This window comes from Elephas maximus, chromosome 4 (genome assembly GCF_024166365.1).
Source record: "Elephas maximus indicus isolate mEleMax1 chromosome 4, mEleMax1 primary haplotype, whole genome shotgun sequence".
NCBI classification, from domain to species: domain Eukaryota; kingdom Metazoa; phylum Chordata; class Mammalia; order Proboscidea; family Elephantidae; genus Elephas; species Elephas maximus.
The window spans coordinates 42591558-42611590 of NC_064822.1; the positions used below are offsets into that span (position 1 = coordinate 42591558).

Consider the following 20033-nt stretch of genomic DNA (forward strand, 5'->3'; position numbering starts at 1 on the left):
CTGAATTAATGTCCAGAGTTCAAGCAGGGGCTGTTCAAAGCCAGTGTACTTAACTCCTTTGTTGGGGTGCCTACTGCCTACGCCCACTACAGATGTGTTTACATTTGAAGTTTTTTCAAAACCCCTTTAGTTTAAAAAGTGAGGTTTAGTGTAGATGGTGATGAGCCCAGGTGGTGTAGTGGTTAAAGCGTTCAGCTGCTAACCGAAAGGTCACTGGTTTGAATCACGGGAGAAAGATGTGGCAGTCTGCTTCCGTAAAGATTATAGCCTTGGAAACCCTGTGGGGCAGTTCTGCTCTGTCTTGTAGGGTTGCTGTGAGTTGCAGTCGACTCAGACAGCAGCGGGTTTGGTTTTTCGTTTTAGTGTAGATGGAAAAGCTAAGGCTAAAAGGGCTTCCGTTGAAGTCTTTCTTCTTTGTTACTTATTACAGTTTTTATTATAGATCCTGTGAGTAGTAAACATTTCCAAAAATATTATCATTGCTCTAGTTTCTATTTCAGCTTTGGAGCTGAGGTTCAGAATAGAGGGGGGTGATGAGCCACTTGATAGAAGGCTGAGGTACCTTGGAAGACAACTGAATTTAGTATGTACGTGTGGCAGTGTTGACTGCCTACCTGGCAGCCACTCCTTCCCCCCCTTCTTCCCTGCTGAAATGCCACATTCGTATTTTCCCAGCTTCCTTTTCTGATGTGGGTGGCCACATGAAACAGTGACCAGTGAGACTTAAGAAGTCTGCTGGGGGCTTCTGGGAGTGACTTCTACCTCCCTGATAAAAAGAGAGGCTTGAGGGGAGGCTTTCCATGCCTTCCTTTACTCTTACATGTACGTGGAGCTGTTGAGGTAGAGCAAAAAGACAGGAAGAGCCCAGGTCCTTGAAGATATCACTGAGCTCTGAAGCAGCTTTGAGTTGTCTGACTCCAGAATTCTTGTGTGAGTGAATAGATTCTTGTGTGAATCCCGCCTGGGTTATGTAAATGATTAATGCACTTGGCTGCTAACACTAAAACTGGAGCTTCGAGTCCACCCAGAGGTGCCTTCTGAAAAACCAGCCATTGAAAACCCTGTGGAGTTACAGTTCAACTCTGACGCACATGGGGTTGCCATGAGTCAGAATCAACTACATAGCACCTTGCAGCCCAAAGCATCCTCAGTGATACAGTCTACAACAGAAAACCTTCCCCCTTTTGGAATTGGAAGAAATTACAGTCTAAGAATGTCTTCTATCTGAAACCTTCCTATACTTTATCCCTAAGGTGTACATATTATATGCTATTGTTGTTTCTCTCACTGTATTTATTGTTTATGCCTGTCTTCTTCGCTAGGCTGTGAGTTCCTTGATGTCAAGCATGATGTTTTAATCCTCTCTGCGTCTTCAGGGCGTAACTCATTGTTTGTGCATAGTATCCAGTAAATGTTTAAGTAAATGAGTGATTCTCTTGATTTTGATCTTGCTGACAACTGTTGGTTTGCTGTTCCTGCCTTGGTTTTGGTGTCCTCATAATAAGACCGGCTATTTGTTGTTCACAGAAAGCTCACGAGGTAGACTGAAGAGAAGTAGGTAGGAAAAAAAAACTTTAATTAAAAGTACATAGGCTAGGTAAATAGATTCTCTCTGGGGTTTAGTTAGAGACAGACAATCCTCTAAAGACCCAGACAGACATGCCCCAATCCTCACACTAATTTTTCATCTTGGAAGATAAATCAAATGAGTCACTCTTGTTCTTTTAATTATGAAACATTTTAACCATACAAGAAACCAAAAAATCATAATCACAACCATTGTTTCTGGCATGAAGGTCTCTCTCTTTTTCTTTAAGACTAAAAAATAAGCTTTTCCGGAAAAACTCTTAACTGTGCTGCATTTAAAAAATGAAATAGTAAGTCAAATAATTGGAAGTCAGAGCATATTCTACCTTAGAAGCAAACCTATTTGACCCACATTATGGCTGAAATGTAGCATATTTGAAATGAAGAGTTGTAAAATAATATGCTTGTTGGGTGTCATTGTACCAAGGAGGAAGGAGACCCAGAGAAGCGATAGAGCCAGGCCTTAGGTTTGTGGACTTTTTATTTAGAGTTTTTTCTGTTCTACCATGCATTACTGGTAACTTATTAAGACAAAAATGTGTTGAATCCCATCAGCAGAAAACCATCAGAAACAGACCTGTAGTTATAGCAAACCAAAAACACCTATTGCCAGTGAGTCGATTCCGACTCATAGCAACGACCCTACAGAACAGAATAGAACTGCCCCATGGGTTTCCAAGGAGCGCCTGGTGGATTCGAACTTCCGACCTTTTGGTTAGTTAGCAGCCGTAGCTCTTAACCGCTATGCCACCGGGGTTTTCGTAGTCGTAGCAAAGCTTGGTTTATGTAGCAGGGGCGATTATACCTCAAAGGAACCTTGGGAAGGCAGAGTAGGATCTGTGCTTATGCTGGGTGATTCAAAGGAAGGGTTAGGGAAATGAGGCCAGATCCAGATTGGATGTTTCTAAAAAGCAGGCACAGACCAGTGATTGGGTATCCTAACAATTTTTACTTAGGAGGCAGGAGATTAAAGTGGGTTTAGAACTGACATTTAGTAGAGAATTAGCAGTCATAAGTGTCAGAAAAAGGAGATGTATAATTTTTGTGGGAGTGGTATAAGCTCCTTATACCCTGTTCTGAACATTCTTTATGTTCTATTGAGAATATTGGGGTCTGGTTGTCAATAAGGCCAGTCTTCACTTCTCTAGTGTTGATAGGGCTGGTTTTCACTTTCTGAATAATTTGTTATTAAATTTTATCCTGAGTGCTGATGCTTGAGGAAAGGTAGGTTTCATAGGAGGAAGATGAGATGGTAAGTAGAGACTATGAAGAAGAAATCTGAAGGCACTGTGTCCGAGCAGTCACTGTTTTTGGTTAACATTGTAGTTGCTCAATGCTAATATCTCAAGGAAAAGAAAAGCAAAAGGGTAGTTTCCTTCTACCTTGAGAGGCTTAAAAAAAAAAGATGGCTTAGTACTATTCTAAATTTAGCAGACTACAGAAGCAGGTATATCTGTGGTGCTGTTATTAAAGTACACATAATTTAAACATTTTTATAGCCTTCAGAGATGCCATCCAGGTATTCATCAAAAGTAATGTTAATGGTGTGCTAGTAGTAATGCCAAGGACACGTGCCACAAAATCACTAAAAAATTTCAAAGATCAATTTGGAAATTTTAAGATAGCAGGGGAGCCCTGGTGGCACAGTGCTTAAGAGCTCGGCTTTTAACCGAAAGGTCGGCAGTTGAATCTACCCAGGCGCTCCTTGGAAACCCTGTGGGGCAGTTCTACTCTGTCCTTCAGGGTCGCTATAGGTCCAAATCCACTCAATGGCAGCGGGTTTTGGGTTAAGGTAGCAACAGGAGTGAGAGGCAGTGTAGATAGTTAAGTCTAGACCCAGAGTCAGACCTTGGTCCTAGTCCTGGCTTTGCCACCCCCTCTGTGAACAGAACCAAAAGATCTCATCCCTCTGAGCCTCAGTTTCCTCATCTGTAATAATGAGGAAATTGAACAGATGATCTCTGTGTTCCTTCCAGCCTAAAGTCTTTGTCATTAAGTCCTTTTGAAGGTAGAGTCTCTTCTTTTAAAAATATTAGTTTGGTTCTTTGGGCCAGGTCATGAAGTTTGTAGAATTATTATTCAGCACTTGAAGACAAGCATATTTGAGATCTCTGAAAGGTCGTCCAGCAGAAAGCTTTTTCTGCTCTATGTAGTTTCCTTCCTTTCAGGAATGACTAGGCCTGAATTAACCACATTCCCAAACCATCCCTTTTGTAGTTGCCTGAAACAAATGACTGAGGTATTCTTTCCTTAGAAAAATAATATACAGTAAAAGCACCAAGGGAGGCCATTTTATTCAGGAATTTGTAGTTTAGGAATAAAGTGTGATAACTTTTTATGCAAATTTGAATTTTGCAACTATAAAATAAACGTTTAAGTATTACTTTATGTGCATATTTTGAAATAACGCAGAAATCAAAAACTTAAATTGATCAAAAGTTGCATAATTTCAAGCTGATTGTTGTTAGGTGCTGTCGAGTCTATTCCGACTCATAGCAGCCCCATGTGACAGAGCTGCCCCATAGGTTTTTCTAGACTGTAATCTTTATGGGAGCAGATTGCCAGGTCTTTTTTCCCACAGAGCCACTGGGTGGGTTTCAACCACCAACTATTCAGTTAGCAGCTGAGCACTTAACTATTGTGTGCCAGCAGGACTCCTATGCGAGATGGTAGGCTACATCATTTATAAACTGTTTATGGGATTACCACATGGCAGCACCACTTTAGCTGGAAGTGGAAATACCATCCATCTTAAAGTCCATATCATGTGACCCATGCTGTCGTTGGTGGGCATTAAAGCTTTTGCAGATGCAGTGCTGGTATTTTAATGTTCACTTAAATTTACACCTATTTTTATAGACTTCAAAGATGTTCAGGTATTCATCTACAGGTATGTTAATGGTGGTGCTAGCGATGATGCCAGAAAGACTCTTAAAACCAGTAACACTAAAACACTGTGAAGAAGACCAGACAACTGGTGAGATGCGCCATGCTGTCCCTTTAGGAGAAAGACCACGCTTCCAAATAAGAGAGTTAATACAGAGAGGCAGTACAGTGAAATGGTTCAGAGCCTGGATTCTGGAGCTAGCTGAGTGACTCTGCCCTTTATGAGCTTTGTAGCTTTGTAGCTTTAGGTGAATTACTGTTTGCCTCAATTTCCTCATCTGTAAAATGGATCTGGTTTTAGAATCTACCTCAAAGGTTGTGTGGCACATCGTAAATAATTATTAAAGCATAGATTGCTGGACCCCACCCCCTGAGATTCTGAGTTAGTAGATCTCAGGGTAGGGTGTTTGCATTTAACAAATTTCAAGGTGATCCTGATTGATACTGTTGGTCCTGGCACCCCGTTTTGGATAACACTGCGCCATGCTTTTGTGCTGAATTCCCGGGTACCACAGAAGGCTTAAGTGCTTGACTACCAGCTGGAAGGTTGGTGGTTCAAACCCACCCAGAGGTGCCTTGGAAGAAAGGCCTCGTGATCTGCTTTCAAAAGGTCACAGCCTTGAAAACCATATGGAGCAGTTCTACTTTGTACACATGGAGTTGTCATGAGTCGGAATTGAGAGCAACTAACAACAACAACATATTCTTTTGTAGATAGAAACACACACTCATGCTTTCATTTTGATAACATAAGGGGTGTACTGTTTTCCAACCTGATACGCTCTTCGGTTTTGTTGTTTAATATGACTTTTAAGCTGCATTGTACTTTTTTTTTTTGCATTGTACTTTATTATTAAGTGATTTTCATTTTTTCACAATCACAGATCGTGCTGAGATAAATATTCTTATGCATAAATTTTTGTGTATGCCTGTGATTATTTCCTCGAGATAAACTCCTAGAAGTGGAATTAATAGGCTAAAAACTCTTCAGAAAGGTAGTAGTAAATTCATTTTCTTAGACATAATATGTGAAGGTAGGCACTGGTTTTCTGAATTTAAGAGAATGAGGAGAAAGAACTTTGTTATTAACTTCTTTTTTTTTTTTTTTAACTCATGTCTGGGCTTTAGTGGCGGGTGGGCAAGAAGATTATCCATGGATTATAATAAAGTAGGCAGAGATATGTCAGGAGAAACCAGGGAAGTAGTCATAGGGCTAGATTATGACTTAGTTTTCAGGATTTAAATTATTAGTTATGATGTAATATGTATGTGATATAGGTGGTTTTATGCAAAAAAGAATAAGCATCATTTTATTTTGATTTATTGTGTGCGTGATTGCTGCTAGTTCAAGGGTCTTAATTAAAAAAAAAAAGTTTTTCTTGACTGTGATACCTAAAAGCCTTCAGGTTTAAGAGTTTTGGTCTAAAAAGGTCTAGTCCATTGTCCATTCCTGTCTGAGCAGTTGTAGCCTCAGGCCAAATAGTTAAGACTCTTCCACTTGGAGTGAGGGTGGATGCATCCAGGGAAATTCAGCATCTCTACCAGAAATCCCGCTTAAAGTAGATTTCGCATGGAGAAGCCAGTGATCCTTGGGAGCGGGTGAGGAGGACTGGAGTTCAAGGTGGGGTGCATGTGGAATCTAAGGAGCGCCCTCTTCAGGTCGAACTGGCTGGAGTGGTTACCTGACAGAGTGGCCTGAGCTCTGCAGCCCTTGGTTATAATCTCCCTGTGGGGACCAGTAGAGAAGCTGAACTCTTCTTTATTAATAGAACTTTAGAAGTAGTAAGGGATCTTAAGGGTCATCTGGTTTAATCTCTTTTTACTGATTTGTTGTTGTTGGGAAGTTAAGTCACGTTCAGTTTATTAAGCTTCTCATAACACTTATTGTTAAAAAAAAAAAAAAAAACAACTTTTAAAACCAGATAGTCAATCTCAGGGTAGAAGTGGATGCTTTTTATTTCCTTTGTTCTGGAGGAGCTGAACTTTTGAAAATTTAAGTGACCTAATGGTAGACAAGCAGAACAGGAAGAGTAGACAGTAAAACAGTGAGCCAGGATGATCCCTGGCTTTACTGCTTCCTGCGCTAACCCTGAGTCACTGGTACTTCACCATGTTTGCCTTCAGCTGGGGTTAGAGCCTCTTCAAAGCTTGGATTTGCACACCACTATATGATCCTCCCAAGGAGCCCTAGTGGCTCAGTGGTTAAGTGCTCAGCTACTAACCGAAGGCAAGGTCAGCTGAACCTACCCAGCTGCTGCTTGGGAGAAGGATGTGGCATCTACCTCCATAATGATTTACAACCTTGGAAATTCTGTGGAGCAGTTCTGCTCTGTCCTATAGGGTTGCTATGAGTTGGACTCGACCCCACGGCATCGGGTTATATACAAGTATATACAAGAGGCAGAGTGGCTCTCTTCTGGTGCCAGTCCCATGTTTTAAAATATTTACATAGTCAAGTTTTCTTAGTGGAATCAAAAAAAAAAAAAAATTTCTCCTGTTCTTTTTAGTTTAAAAAAAAAAAAGTGTGACAATTATTTCTTTTAAGAAGCAGCTGCTGCTCTGGACCTGAACTGTGCCTTTTACCACTGGGTGACACTGTTAGGCCGCAGAACACTTCACTGGTAAAATGAGGGGTCCTTAAACTCCAGATTTCATCAAGCTAGAGAGATTTCATCAAGGAGAGAGAAACTGAATCGCTTAATAGGCATCCGTCAAATGTTATTTGGTAAGTGTAATTTAGCAATCTAAGGCAATTTTAAAGCCAGGGAGTTTAAGGTAATCAATTATTAAAGAAATCGGTTAATTGGGCAGTATTTCAGTTGCTTAGAGGTTCGTTCAGATTAACGTGCTGCATGTTAATGAAGAACTAATTACTTCATGAGAGTATTTATGCAAGCCAACACACTAATATTTATTCCTCACCAGACATCAATCTGAGTTATTTTTCCATAGCAAAGGACACACTGCTCATATACAGTAATTAGTGTTACAAACTTTTAGTGAGAGTTTTCTTGTGTCATTTATTTAAGAGGGAGTATAGTCTGCTTTTTGCTGAAGGTCATTCAAAAATGGCTGCAGCAGTATATCGACAGGGACCTGCCAGAAATTCAGGCTGGTTTCAGAAAAAGACGTGGAACCAGGAGATATCATTGCTGATGTCAGATGGATCCTGGCTGAAAGCAGAGAATACCAGAAGGATGTTTACCTGTGTTTTATTGACTATGCAAAGGCATTCAACTGTGTGGATCATAACAAACTATGGATAACATTTGAAGAATGGGAATTCCAGAACACTTGATTGTGCTCATGAGGAACCTTTACATAGATGAAGAGGCAGTTGTTCAGACAGAACAAGGGAATACTGATTGGTTTAAAGTCAGGAAAAGTGTGTGTCAGGGTTGTATTCTTTCACCATACCAATTTAATCTGTATGCTGAACAAATAATATGAGAAGCTGGACTATATGAAGAACAGGGCATCAGGATTGGAGGAAGACTCATTAACAACCTGCGTTATGCAGGTGACAAAACCTTGCTTGCTGCAAGTGAAGAGGACTTGAAGCACTTACTAATGAAGATCAAAGACCACAGCCATCGGTATGGATTACACCTCAACATAAAGCAAACAAAAATCCTCACAATTGAACCAATGAGCAACATCAGGATAAACGGAGAAAAGATTGAAGTTGTCAAGGATTTCGTCTTACTTGGATCCACAGTCAATAGCCATGGAAGCAGCAGTCAAGAAATCAAAAGACGCGTTGCATTGGGCAAATCTGCTACAAAGGACCTTTAATGTTGAAGAGCAAAGATGTCACCCTGAAGACTAAGGTGTGCCTGACCCAAGCCATGGTATTTTCAATCGCATCATATGCATGTGAAAGGTGGACAATGAATAAGGAAGACCAAAGAAGAGTTGCCGCCTTTGAATTGTGGTGTTGGCGAAGAATATTGAATATACCGTGGACTGCCAAATGAACGAACAAATCTGTATTGGAAGAAGTATGGCCAGAATGCTCCTTAGAGGCAAGGATGGCGAGACTGTACTTAACATACTTCAGACATGTCAGGAGGGATCAGTCCCTGGAGAAGGACATCATGCTTGGCAGAGTACAGGGTCAGTGGAAAAGAGGAAGACCTTCAACGAGGTGGATTGACACAGTGGCTGCAACAATGAGCTCAAGCATAACAACGATTGTAAGGATGGCTCAGGACTGGGCAGTGTTTTGTTCTGTTGTGCATAGGGTTGCTGTGAGTCGGAGCCGACTCGACAGCACCTAACAACAACATTGTCTGCTTTGGAAACCTTGGTGGCATAGTGGTTAAGAGCTATGGCTGGTAGCCAAAAGGTCGGCAATTTGAATCCACCGGGTGCTCCTTGGAAACCGAATGGGGCAGCTCTACTCTGTGCTGTGTGGTTGCTATGAGTTGGAATGGACTGGACAGCAACAGGTTTGGCTTTTTTTTTTTTTTACTAGTCTGCTGGTTGGAGCACTGGTGGCGCAGTGATTAAGAGCTATGGCTGCTCACGAAAAGATCATTAGTTCAAGTCCACTGGTCATTCCTTGGAAACTCTATGGGGCAGTTCTCCTCTGTCCTGTTGGTAGCTATGAGTCCAGATCAACTGAACAGCAGCAGGTTTGTTTTTTGGTATAATAGTCTGCTGGTTGGAAAATTGGGTTCGTTGGTTCCCTGTACTGATCTTATTGAGAGAAGCAGGAACTTTATAACTAGCTCTGAGCATCTTCAAGATCAAATGAGCACAGAGAACTTGTTCAGAGTCTGGGCTGATGTCTCACCTCCTCATTGTCCCCTCTTTTGGCCCCTTCTATAAATCTGAGCCCTGCTTTCCTAGGCTTGGCCCGAGCTTTAACTGATCAGATTCAGTTGAGCAATATGTGGAAGGCACAATGAGATGTGTCTGCAGATAAAAATGAATAAGAGTCAGGCCATCCCTTTGTGAGCTTCACATAGTAGAAGGGTAAGCACATGAGGGGTCTCCAAAGGCAAGACGGAGAGGAGAGTATAAGGCTAGGGACTGAGTCTTGGAGAAGGAAGTTTGGGCAAAAAAGTGAGGGGGAAGCAGGAGAAGGTTTTCAGAGAGACTCATTTTCAAGCTGAAGCCCTCGTGGCACAGTGGTTAAAAGCTATAGATGCTAACCAAAAGGTCAGCAGGTTGAATCCACCAGCTACTCCTTGGAAGACTAATGGGGCAGTTCTACTCCGTCCTGTAGGGTTACTGTGAGTTGGAATCGACTTGATGGTAATGGGTTTTTTGGTTTGGACTTTGGTCAACAGCATCACATTTCAGGAAGAGGCTGAGGAGAAAGTAACGTAAAAAGAAGCCAGAAGCCCTAGGACTCTTGGGGGAAAACCTCCTAGACGTGAACTAATAGGTATGCAAATAGAAACAACCTTGCTGTTATGGGGGCTCCACCTCTTCCCTAGGAGCCCTCATGGCACGGTGGGTAAGTGCTTGGCGGCTCACTGACAAAACAAGTGTCTCTGTGAGTGAAAAATCTGGTTATATGTTCTCATAAAGGTTACAGCCTAGGAAGCCCAATGGAGTGGTTCTACTCTGTTCTGTAGGGTGCTGAGTCGGAATTGACTTGATGACACTCATCAACCTCTTCCCTTCCCTGGTGCCATCTCCTGATTTGCATGCCCTGGGCAGGTGGCAAATGCTTGCAGGTAGTGTTTGTTGAATCACATTTGTTTCATGTAATCTGTTTATGTTAGTGACCCACTGGTGGCATTTGTCCTTGGCTGCCTCGGCTTTCCTTTAGGAAGTAGATCACAGCCCTTGTGAAGAAACGTAGAGGGCTGGAAGCACAGGACTTTTTATCTGAAGGAATATTCGACTAGTCAGCACAGTCAACACTCTAGATAGCAGTTTGCAAGAAGGATGTTTTTCAAGGCCTTGCTCAGATTGAAACGAGTTCAGGCTAATACTCAGACCCAGCCATTTTCCTGGGGATGAGCCCAAATGCATTCGTGTGGTTGATAACCGTTCTGTGCTTTTGCAGCTTATGTAGGACTAACTAGGCTGGGACATGCAGGACCAAGAAGTGTAACAGGCTTCTCCTCCAGTAATTGCTCTATTTTATGGGCCCCCTACATACAACTGTGCTAAGTGTCACTACACTGCTGTGGATGCCAAAAGTATGGGCTTCTCCTCTTTGCTTTCATGTGTGCTGTTGGCCAAGGCTGAGTAGCAACCCTTGCTCCCATCACTGACTGCTCACAGAATTAACATCGTTCTCAGTCTACCAGGGAATTCTAGAATCTGCACCGCAGATGGAGCGTGGGGGTGTGCAGGGTTGTTTCAGTATTTGAGTAAAAAAATCACGAAGTGTCAGCCTCCTGCCAAGGGGATGTAATAGTTGGCTAAGGGCCCTCAAAGGATTTTATTCATCTCTTAAACCATTTTTACCCCTTCTTTACTCCAGCAACCTAATGTATTTTTATTTTATGTTAGTTTTGTTCTACCTAGAAACTTCTTTTCCTCATAACTCCAGAGTGTCTTTGTTTTCATTTTCATCTTCCAACATTTTCTAGTTAGTTTGAATTCTCTAATTTTCTAGCAAAGCCAGATTACTTAAGAATCGCTTTTTCTTTTACTTTGGCTTTGAGCAACATCTAGGGCAAATCCACCAAAAAAAGATAAACCCCAAACCAAAGCTTGATGTAACTAGGCAATATAGGAAAGTCCTATTTTTAGCAAAGCATTGGGCATTTGTAAGCTAGAAGGTATTTGTATGGTAGAAAATTTCCATAAGTTTTCCTTAATGCGTACAATAATCCTGCAAAAGTAGATGGGCAGTCTCCAGTTTACAGCTTGAGGAAATCAAGACTTAGGTAAAATAAAAAAAAAAGAAAAAACTCTTTACAAAATCATGTATCTGTTAAGTGACAGAACTGAGATTGAAATGCAGAATGGTGGTCTTCAAACCTTGTGGTCTTTTCCGCTGTACCCCATTACTTCTCATGGACTAAACATGGTTTAAAATGGATGAAATAACAAAATTATTACAATGTAGCACATTATATTTGTGAGATTTTGGCCCTGTTGATGCTCTTGCTGCTAAGCGTAATTGTAGTTTGTTCATTTTCGTTACTGCATAGTGTTTTCATGATATAAACACACTACAATTTATCTATCCTATTGTTAGAGGACATTTGGGTTGTTCCCAGTTGGCAATTACGAATTAGTCCCACTGTGAACATGATTATAAAAACATTTATACGTTTTAAGAAAATGTGTCTTCTGTACCTAATGCTTAAGAACATCCCTTGGGAATCAGGCTCAAGCTCAAGTACTTGTCCTGCCCGCTTACCAGCTGCGCAACTGCAACTCGGGCAGTGATAAACAGTGTTATTGTTACTAACTTACTGTTATTTGTTACCAGGGACAGCACTAATAAAACACGACATTCCTTGTTTTAGAAACTGTGTTTTGTATGCATTTCTCATTTATTCTTCATAACAACGCTGTGGGATAACCTGTCACTCCTTCTTAAACAGTTGAGACTTGCCGTAGGTCACCCCTCACAGTAAACGAGAAAGCTGGAATTTGGACCCAGTTGGCCTGATCCAGGGCCCGTGCTCTTGTGGCTCTGGAGCCTCATTTGGAGGCTGTGGGGAATAATAATTCTCACAGGGCTGTGATGTGAACATTAAATGATGGCAAAAAGCTATACATATGCAACATCTAGGGCAAATACACCAAAAAAAGAAAAACCCCGAATCAAAGCAAAACCCAGTTGCTGCTGAGTTGATGCCGACATGGCGACCCCTCATGTGTCCGAGTAGAGCTACGCTCCATGTGGTTTGCAACGACTGTTTTTTTGGAAGTACATTGCCTGTCCTTTTTTCTGAGGCTTCTCTTCGTGGACTTGAACTCTAACCTTTCAGTTAGCAACCAAACACCACCCAGGCACTTGGTTTATATGCTTGACTGCTAATCGAAAGGTTGGGGGTTCGAATTCACCCAAAGGCACCTTGGAGGAAGGCCCTGGTGGCCTACTTCCTAAAAGTCAGCCACTGAAGACGCTGTGGGGCACAGTTCCGTTCTGACATCCAGCCATTTGCCATGAGGCAGATACACAGTGACTCCAAAATGGATTCCTTTTGTGGGGTATCTCTAAGTGACAAAACGCCCTTGGTGTGTACTTTTACAAACGGTGCTGAGGGTCAGGGCGAGGCATCACTGCCATTCCCCCTGGTTGTCGTTATGGGAATACTCGTTCTAACTCCTGGCATCTAGTCGTTGCGGTATTATCGCCACCTACTGACTGGTCCTGTCTCACCCAGGCCAGTTTAAATTTGGTGTATATTCTCTGTTTCTGATGTTTCTTCCCCTCGATAGTAATCTCTCCCTCCTCCGTTCCCATTTTCTAAATACGAAATATTTGCCTTATTTGGAAAAAGTGCATATTTTGGGGATGATAAAACTGATGAGAAGATAAGTTTAATATTTTCCCAAGAGCATCACTGTTTGGCATTTGTGCAGCAGCATATTTGTGGAAAATTTATTGAGAGTTTCCATGTTCTTTTAAATGGCTGGCCTAGGGAGCCAAAGGGGGGTTTTCTCCAGCAGTAGTGGGGCTGAGCAGACTGTGAAAAACATGTCTCCGCCTGTGCCAGATTGCTCTGGTTAGGTATTGTTTTTACGCCTTGGTGTAGTGTTTGTGGCCACCAAGGTCCCCTGGTCCCTTGTCCAATGCTTTTGGTTACCACATGGGTTCACTGTCTTCCTGGTCCAAGACTGAATTTTTAAATTTGCCCCGGGGCTGGGCAAGTCAGGAGCTTGTTTTACGAAGTCATTTGCTATTTGGGAGAAATTCCCACTTTAGTCATGCTCCTCTGGTACTTTTCTCCTCAGGTTCATTCTCCCTGGCTGGGAACAGGAGGAGGGGGAGATTAAGGTGGATCTAAAAAAAAAAAAAAAATTTTTTTTTTTTTTTTAAGGAGTGCCCTTCTCTTGTCAGGCTAACCCAGGCCTGGAGCTGGCCTGCCTGCAATCTCATGTACCTTGAACTGCACAGGGTATTGCTAGAGGGTTTCTAGAATCTGCCAGGCACAGCCTGGGAAACAAATTCTCTTAAAGAATGCGTTGGAATTATTTTTAACTTTCCAGAAGTTGTTTTAGCAGTTCAGAAATTTAATTGTTCGGTGTTTGGTTGGTATATAATATACCTGCAAACTGTATGTGTTATCATAGTTCAGGAGATTGTTATAAAAAGATTTGAATTATTAGTACTTCTCTGTAGGATTAGATTTTAAGTGCTTAGGTAAACATGAAAAGTAGCTTAATCTCTAAATTCTGGTTTTTAAATCTCAGGATTAAATTTTGAATTTTATCTTTTTGATGGGGTAATATGCAGATGAACTCCTGGTAGCATTGAGATTCAATAGTTGAGCTAAAACAGGATGATGGGGAAACTCAGCTGCAATAAATGTTTGTTTTGTTAGCCAAGTTGTGAAATTTTTCAGTGGGAATGGTATTTCTCTGTCTGGGAAGCAGTTAACGCACAGAATCTGGGATCAGCATAGAGCTGGGCCCCAGAATGAACCTTTGAAAGGGAAAAATACGAACAGCAAGTATCAAATGCTATCCCTAAGGATGGAATTTCCTTATCTTCTGAGATAGTGGACTTTACTATAATCACTACCAGTTGTTGAAATTAAAGGCTGAGTTCCCCTCAGGTAGTGGTTTTCAATGCATACTGTTTGAAATGCAATTCGATGTTATTATTCAGTGGTGTAAAAACTTCCAGGGAGCCTCTCCACCTCAGAACGTGAAACCAGGGCCTCCAGGCAGGCCTTCCAGCTCTCCTGCTGCACCTTTGCTAACTGCCCACTGCAGCCACTCGGAGCTGACCCATAGCCCTTTCAACAGTGTTTAGCAGGCTCTTAGTGTTTGTGGCACAGAAGTAGCCAGAGAATTAGTAATCAGGTGCTCTGGATTTTCTAGGGAAGGTCCAAGGCAGATATTCTGCCTGGTTGTCAAACTCTGTGTCTGATTTTTGGTTTGAAAGATAATATCGTCATACAAGGACAAGGAAGCATAAAATGCTGTGTTAATTATTTAGAAATATTTGCCAGGTGTATTTGGGGGGCAGGGGAGCAGGGATGGGGTCCGCATCAAGCTATGTGCTCTACAGCAGTTGGATGCTCACCAGTGGACCGGCAGGGCCTGTCTCCAGCTGATGAGCCACCAGGCTTGTTCCAGCTCTTGCTGCCATTGCTTTTTTTCTCCTGTCTTCATCAAATGTAACAGATACTCATGGAGCAGCCTTTAGAGTTGCACGCTGCCCTAGATAGCTAGTTACAGGGGCGTAAGGAGAGGGGGACATACACTCTGTTCTCCAGGAGCCTCTCTCACTGGAGAGGAGACACACACTTGAACAAGAATGAGCAATTAAAAAACAAACGGGAGGAGGGACTGTAGGGGTCCTCATCTGCCCCTTTTATTTTACTGCTCAGGAATCCAAGGCCCAGAAAGGTTAAGTGATTTTGTCCAGGTGTTAGCATTGAGTTGTTCTTTCTGACACACTCCAGTAATAGCTATTCCTCCACAGTTCCCCCAATAACAACAGCAGAAAGCTAACAGAAGGCTCTTCTACAAACCAGCCTCCCTCCCTTCCCTCCAAAAAACTAAAACCCATTGCTGTCAAGTCGATTCCAACTCATAGCGACTCTACAGGGTAGGAAAAAACTACCGTTCCCTCTACTAGTGTATGTCATGAACCAGGCACTGTTCTAGGCACTGAGGGTAGAGCCAAACCAAACCAGTTGCTGTTGAGTTGATTCCGACTCATACTGACCCTAGGGACAGAGCAGAGCTGCCCCGTAAGGTTTCCAAGGCTGTAATCTTTACAGAAGCAGACTGCCACATCTTTCTCCCATGGAGCAGCTGGTGGATTCAAACTGTCAACCTTTTGGTTAGCAGCTGAACGCTTTAATGGCTGTGCCACCGGAGCTCCTTATGCTCTACATAAGACCTGTAGTGGTGATAAAGCGGGGAAGTGCTGGGGGTCGGGGTGGGATTGCAGTGTTGTTAAACAGGGTGTCAGGAGGTCAGGCCTCTCTGAGAAGGTGACATCTGAGGAAAGACCTGAGAGGATAGGAACAGAATGCAGCCCAGAAGGCACTCAAGTACAGGGAGAAGGAGGACAGTCAGCGCCACAGAGTAAGAAGCACTACTCTGGGCTCTAGAAACCCCCTCGTTGTTGATACAGGGTGGTCAGGTTTTGTTACGTTTATACCAAAAACCAAACCCGTTGCTGTTGAGTTGAGTCTGACTCATATTGACCCGATAGATAGGACAGAGTAGAACTGCCTCATAGGATTTCCCAGGCTTTAGTCTTTACGGAAGCAGACTGCCACATCTTCCTTGTATGGAGCGACTGGTGAGTTTCAATTGCCGACCTTTGGGTTAGCGGCCTGAGCTCTTAACCACTGTGTCACCAGGGCTCCTTGTACATTTATAGTCCATATTCATTTGCTGGGGCAGAAGGAAGCAGTATAGGACCTGGACCTGGTGCCCACGTGCTAATTGTGATTATGTAGATGTTAAGACAGACGTGGTAGAGGAAGCACCTCATGTGACCTGAAACTCCAAGGTGTGATTGATCATGACTCATGCTGCAACTATGGCCCAGTTGTCTGGCCTCTTGTTTAGTCACAGGCAACACAGAACAATGGGGACACTCTTCTCTTACCTTGTACTCCCCAGTCACCTTGAGAAAGCTTTAGCAGGTTTCTGTGTGAAGTACAGAAGTGGACCGGGATGATGACATTTTTTAGTGTCATATACTGTGCACATCTGTCCTGGGCCTCAGCACTTGTGAGAGAAGTCTTAGGAAAAGGACTACAAATGTGTATTTCTCATCTTTCTATTTCAGACAGCCCATTTGAGGATACTGACCTTAAGGACTCATATCTCATTCCAAGAAACATCATGGCTGAGCCAGACTATATAGAAGATGACAATCCTGAACTAATTAGACCCCAGAAACTAATCAATCCTGTCAAAACATCCCGGAACCATCAAGATCTTCACCGAGAACTTCTTATGAATCAAAAAAGGTAAGATGGTTTCTTGAGCAAAGTTGAAACTTGAGTGAAGTCCTTAGGAGACTTTTAAGATAATTAGATTTAATTTTATTTATGTTTTCAAAGGCTTCAAAGATTTCTTTTCTTTTCTTGACTATTGTTGTTCTTAGGTGATGTTGGGTTGATTTCAACTCAGTGAGCCCATGTGACAGAGTAGAGCTACCCCATAGGATTTCCTAGACTGTAATCTTTACTGGGTGCTTTGGTGGTACAGTAGTTAAAGCATTAGGCTGCTAACCAAAAGGTTGGTGGGTCAAACCCACCAGCTGTTCCATGGAAGAAAGATGGCAGTGTACTTCTGTAAAGATTTACAGCCTCAAAGTACCTATGGGGCAGTTCTGCTCTGTCCTTTAGGGTTGGTTTGAGTCAGGATCGGCTTGACAGCAGTGGGTTTGGGGTTTAATCTTTATAGAAGCAGGTTGCTGGGTCTTCCTCCTGTAGAGCCACTAGGGTGGGTTCTAACCATCAACCTTTTGGTTAGCAACCGAGTGCTTAACCATTGTGCCACTAGGGCTCCTTCCATATTTTATTAAGACTTCTTTATTTCTTCTAGCATCCTTGAGCCAGGTTACAACTCCAGCCTAGAGTAAAGCCCCCTGCAGCTGCCACTCTCTGTGACATTCCGAGCTCTGCGTCCTGTTTCCCCTTCTGAAATGAGTGCATATTTTAAAATTTGGATGGAAGAGAGTGGATTAAAGGTGGAAGAGAGTCTTTCAAGTAGAAGAGAAATACATTCTTAAAATTGTAAAATCTCTGAATAGTTCCTTTACATTTGGAAAAGTGTAGGGATCAGATAAAAATACTGCCTGCTTTAACATTTGTACGTAGCAGAGAGAAGTCCCTAGAGATGCATTAAACTTAGCAATACATAAGAACATGCTTTTTTTTTGGTTTGTTTTTGAGTAGCATTTTAAATGACTATTGTCATCATTTCTGTTTTTATTAATTTTTAGGGGGAGGAGCAAAACATTTACCTTATATTTGTAAACAGTTTCTGAGCCCCATCTGTGCCATAAATAATTTTGAATGTTGGGCTGACGTACCCTGCTTTTTTAAGTGATTTTGGGTAGGGCCAGTAGACTGGGATTGCTGAGGATACGAGGTTACTTTATTTATTAGGATACCAAATCCAAAATATCATTAATATCACATGCAAGTACAGTTTTGCTGAAGATCATTCAAAAGCGACTGTAGCTGTACATTGACAGAGAACTGCCTGAAATTCAAGCCAGATTCAGAAGAGGACGTGGAACCAGAGATATCATTGCTGATGTCAGAGGGATCCTGGCTGAAGACAGAATACAAGAAAAATGTTTACCTGTGTTTTATTAACTATGCAAAGGCATTCAACTGTGTGGGTCATAACAAATTATGGGTAACATTGCGAAGAATGGGAATTCCAGATCACTTAATTGTGCTCGTGAGAAACCTGTTCGTAGACCAAGAGGCAGTTGTTTGACTAGAACAAGGAGATACTGCATGGTTTAAAGTCAAGAAACGTGTACTTCAGGGTTGTATCCTTTCACCATACCTCTTCAGTCTGTATGCTGAGCATTTTAAATAATCTGAGAAGCTGGACTATATGAAGAGGAACCAGGACATCAGGATTGGAGGAAGACTCATTAACAACCTGCATTACATGGAGACACAACCCTGCTTGCTTGCTGAAGGTGAAGAGGACTTGAGGCACTTACTGACGAAGATCAAAGACCACAGCCTTCAGTATGGATTATGCCTCAACATAAAGAAAACCAAAATCCTCAAAACTGGACCAGTAAGCAACATGATGATAAATGGAGGAAAGATTGAAGTTGTCAAAGATTTCATTTTACTTGGATCAATAGTCAATACCCATGGAAGCAGCAGTCAAGAAATCAAAAGATGCATTGCATTGGGTGAATTGGCTGCAAAAACCTCTTTAAAGTGTTGAAAAGCAAAGATGTCACCTTGAAGACTAAGATGCACCTGACCTAAGCCATGGTGTTCTCAGTTGCCTCATATGCATGTGAAAGCTGGACGATGAATAAGGAATACTGAAGAACTGATGCTTTTGAGTTGTGGTATTGGCGAGGAATACTGAATATACCATGGACTGGCAAAAGAACGAACAAATCTGTTCTGGAAGAAGTACAACCAAGAACGACGCTCCTTTGAAGCACGGATGGCAAGACTACGTCTCCTGTACATCGGACATATTATCAGGAGGGATCAATTATACTTGGTAAAGTAGAGGGTCAGTGAAAAAGAGGAAGACCCTCAACCCAGATGGCTGCAACAATGGGCTCAAGTACAACAAGGATTGTGAGGATGGCACAGGACCGGGCAGCATTTCATTCTGTTGTTCATAGGGCCGCTATGAGTCAGAATCAACTTGATGGCACCTGATAACAAACTCAAAAACCTGTTGCTGTCGAGTCGATTCTGACTCATAGCAACCCGACAGGGCAGAGTGAGACTGCCCTATAGGGTTTCAAGGGATGTAATCTTTATGGAAGCAGACTGCCACATCTTTCTTCCAAGGTGCAGCTGGTGGCTGGTGGGTTTGAACTGATGACCTTTCAGTTAACAGCCGAGCGCTTAACTACTGTTGTACCAGGGCTCCTTAATAGGATACAAGGTTACTTTATTTAAGACAATTAAGTTTTATTTAGAAATCTTTTGAGATCTTTTTTAATGAAGCAGTTGGTTTGAGTGATGGGAGTATAAGATCATCCATTCACCCCTTTTTCCTAAACCCTGATGAAAGGTAGGTATACATCCAACTGAAAATGAAACATATATAGACCAATTAAACATTAAGTTTTGGAGGAGATGCCTAATAAAAAATAAAAATGATTGGGGAATTTTTGGTTTTTTTCTGAGTGCACCCATGCCAGAACTAGTAACTCCTGTCCCAGGAAGTCTTTGTAAATACATCTCTCCTAGACAGTGGGAATGTGGCTTACCCCTCTTTACCCCAGCATACGCTGTGGTACTGTTGGATTAATTTTTTAGTCAAATACAAATTTGATTTTTTGTGAATGTGCTTTAGCTTCTTTGTCACACAAATGAAAAAATAATAAATTCGGCATCATCATCCTCAAAGCAAAACAGGACAAAATAAGTTTGTAAATAGCCCACAGAGTTTGGAAGCACTCCTGCCTAGGAAGTTGTGTCTGCATTTTGTTGGGAAGATCCAAAACAGAGTAACAGTGGCCAGTGAAGGATTTTCTGATGGTCTTTACCTCTTGAAAGTCAGTTCCCTTATCTGTAAAATGAGGGTGGGGATGTGGTTGGTCTGTATAAACATTCTAGCTCCAACTCTTTTTTTTAAATGTTAAAACGGTGAAAAAGACTCCCAAGTCAGAATAGAGGAAAAGGTAAAATCAAAAAATCGGCAGAATAAATGTTGTCTGAAGTGTAGGCTGTAGGACTATGTTTAGTAGTCTGGGTCACATCTCT

General features: G+C 42.0%; 1 protein-coding gene across 7 annotated transcripts in view; it reads left to right on the forward strand.

Annotated features, from left to right (window-relative positions):
- Positions 1–20033, forward strand: part of FAM107B (family with sequence similarity 107 member B) — a 264769-nt gene that overhangs the window by 233199 nt on the left and 11537 nt on the right. For 6 of the 7 annotated variants that reach the window (XM_049881948.1, XM_049881954.1, XM_049881951.1 and 3 more), the window contains one exon: positions 16382–16565. In XM_049881948.1, the coding sequence (XP_049737905.1) occupies positions 16382–16565 (184 nt within the window). Of the gene's footprint in view, positions 1–9428; positions 9869–16381; positions 16566–20033 lie in introns of those variants that run through there. The other variant, XM_049881953.1, reaches the window with a different exon arrangement.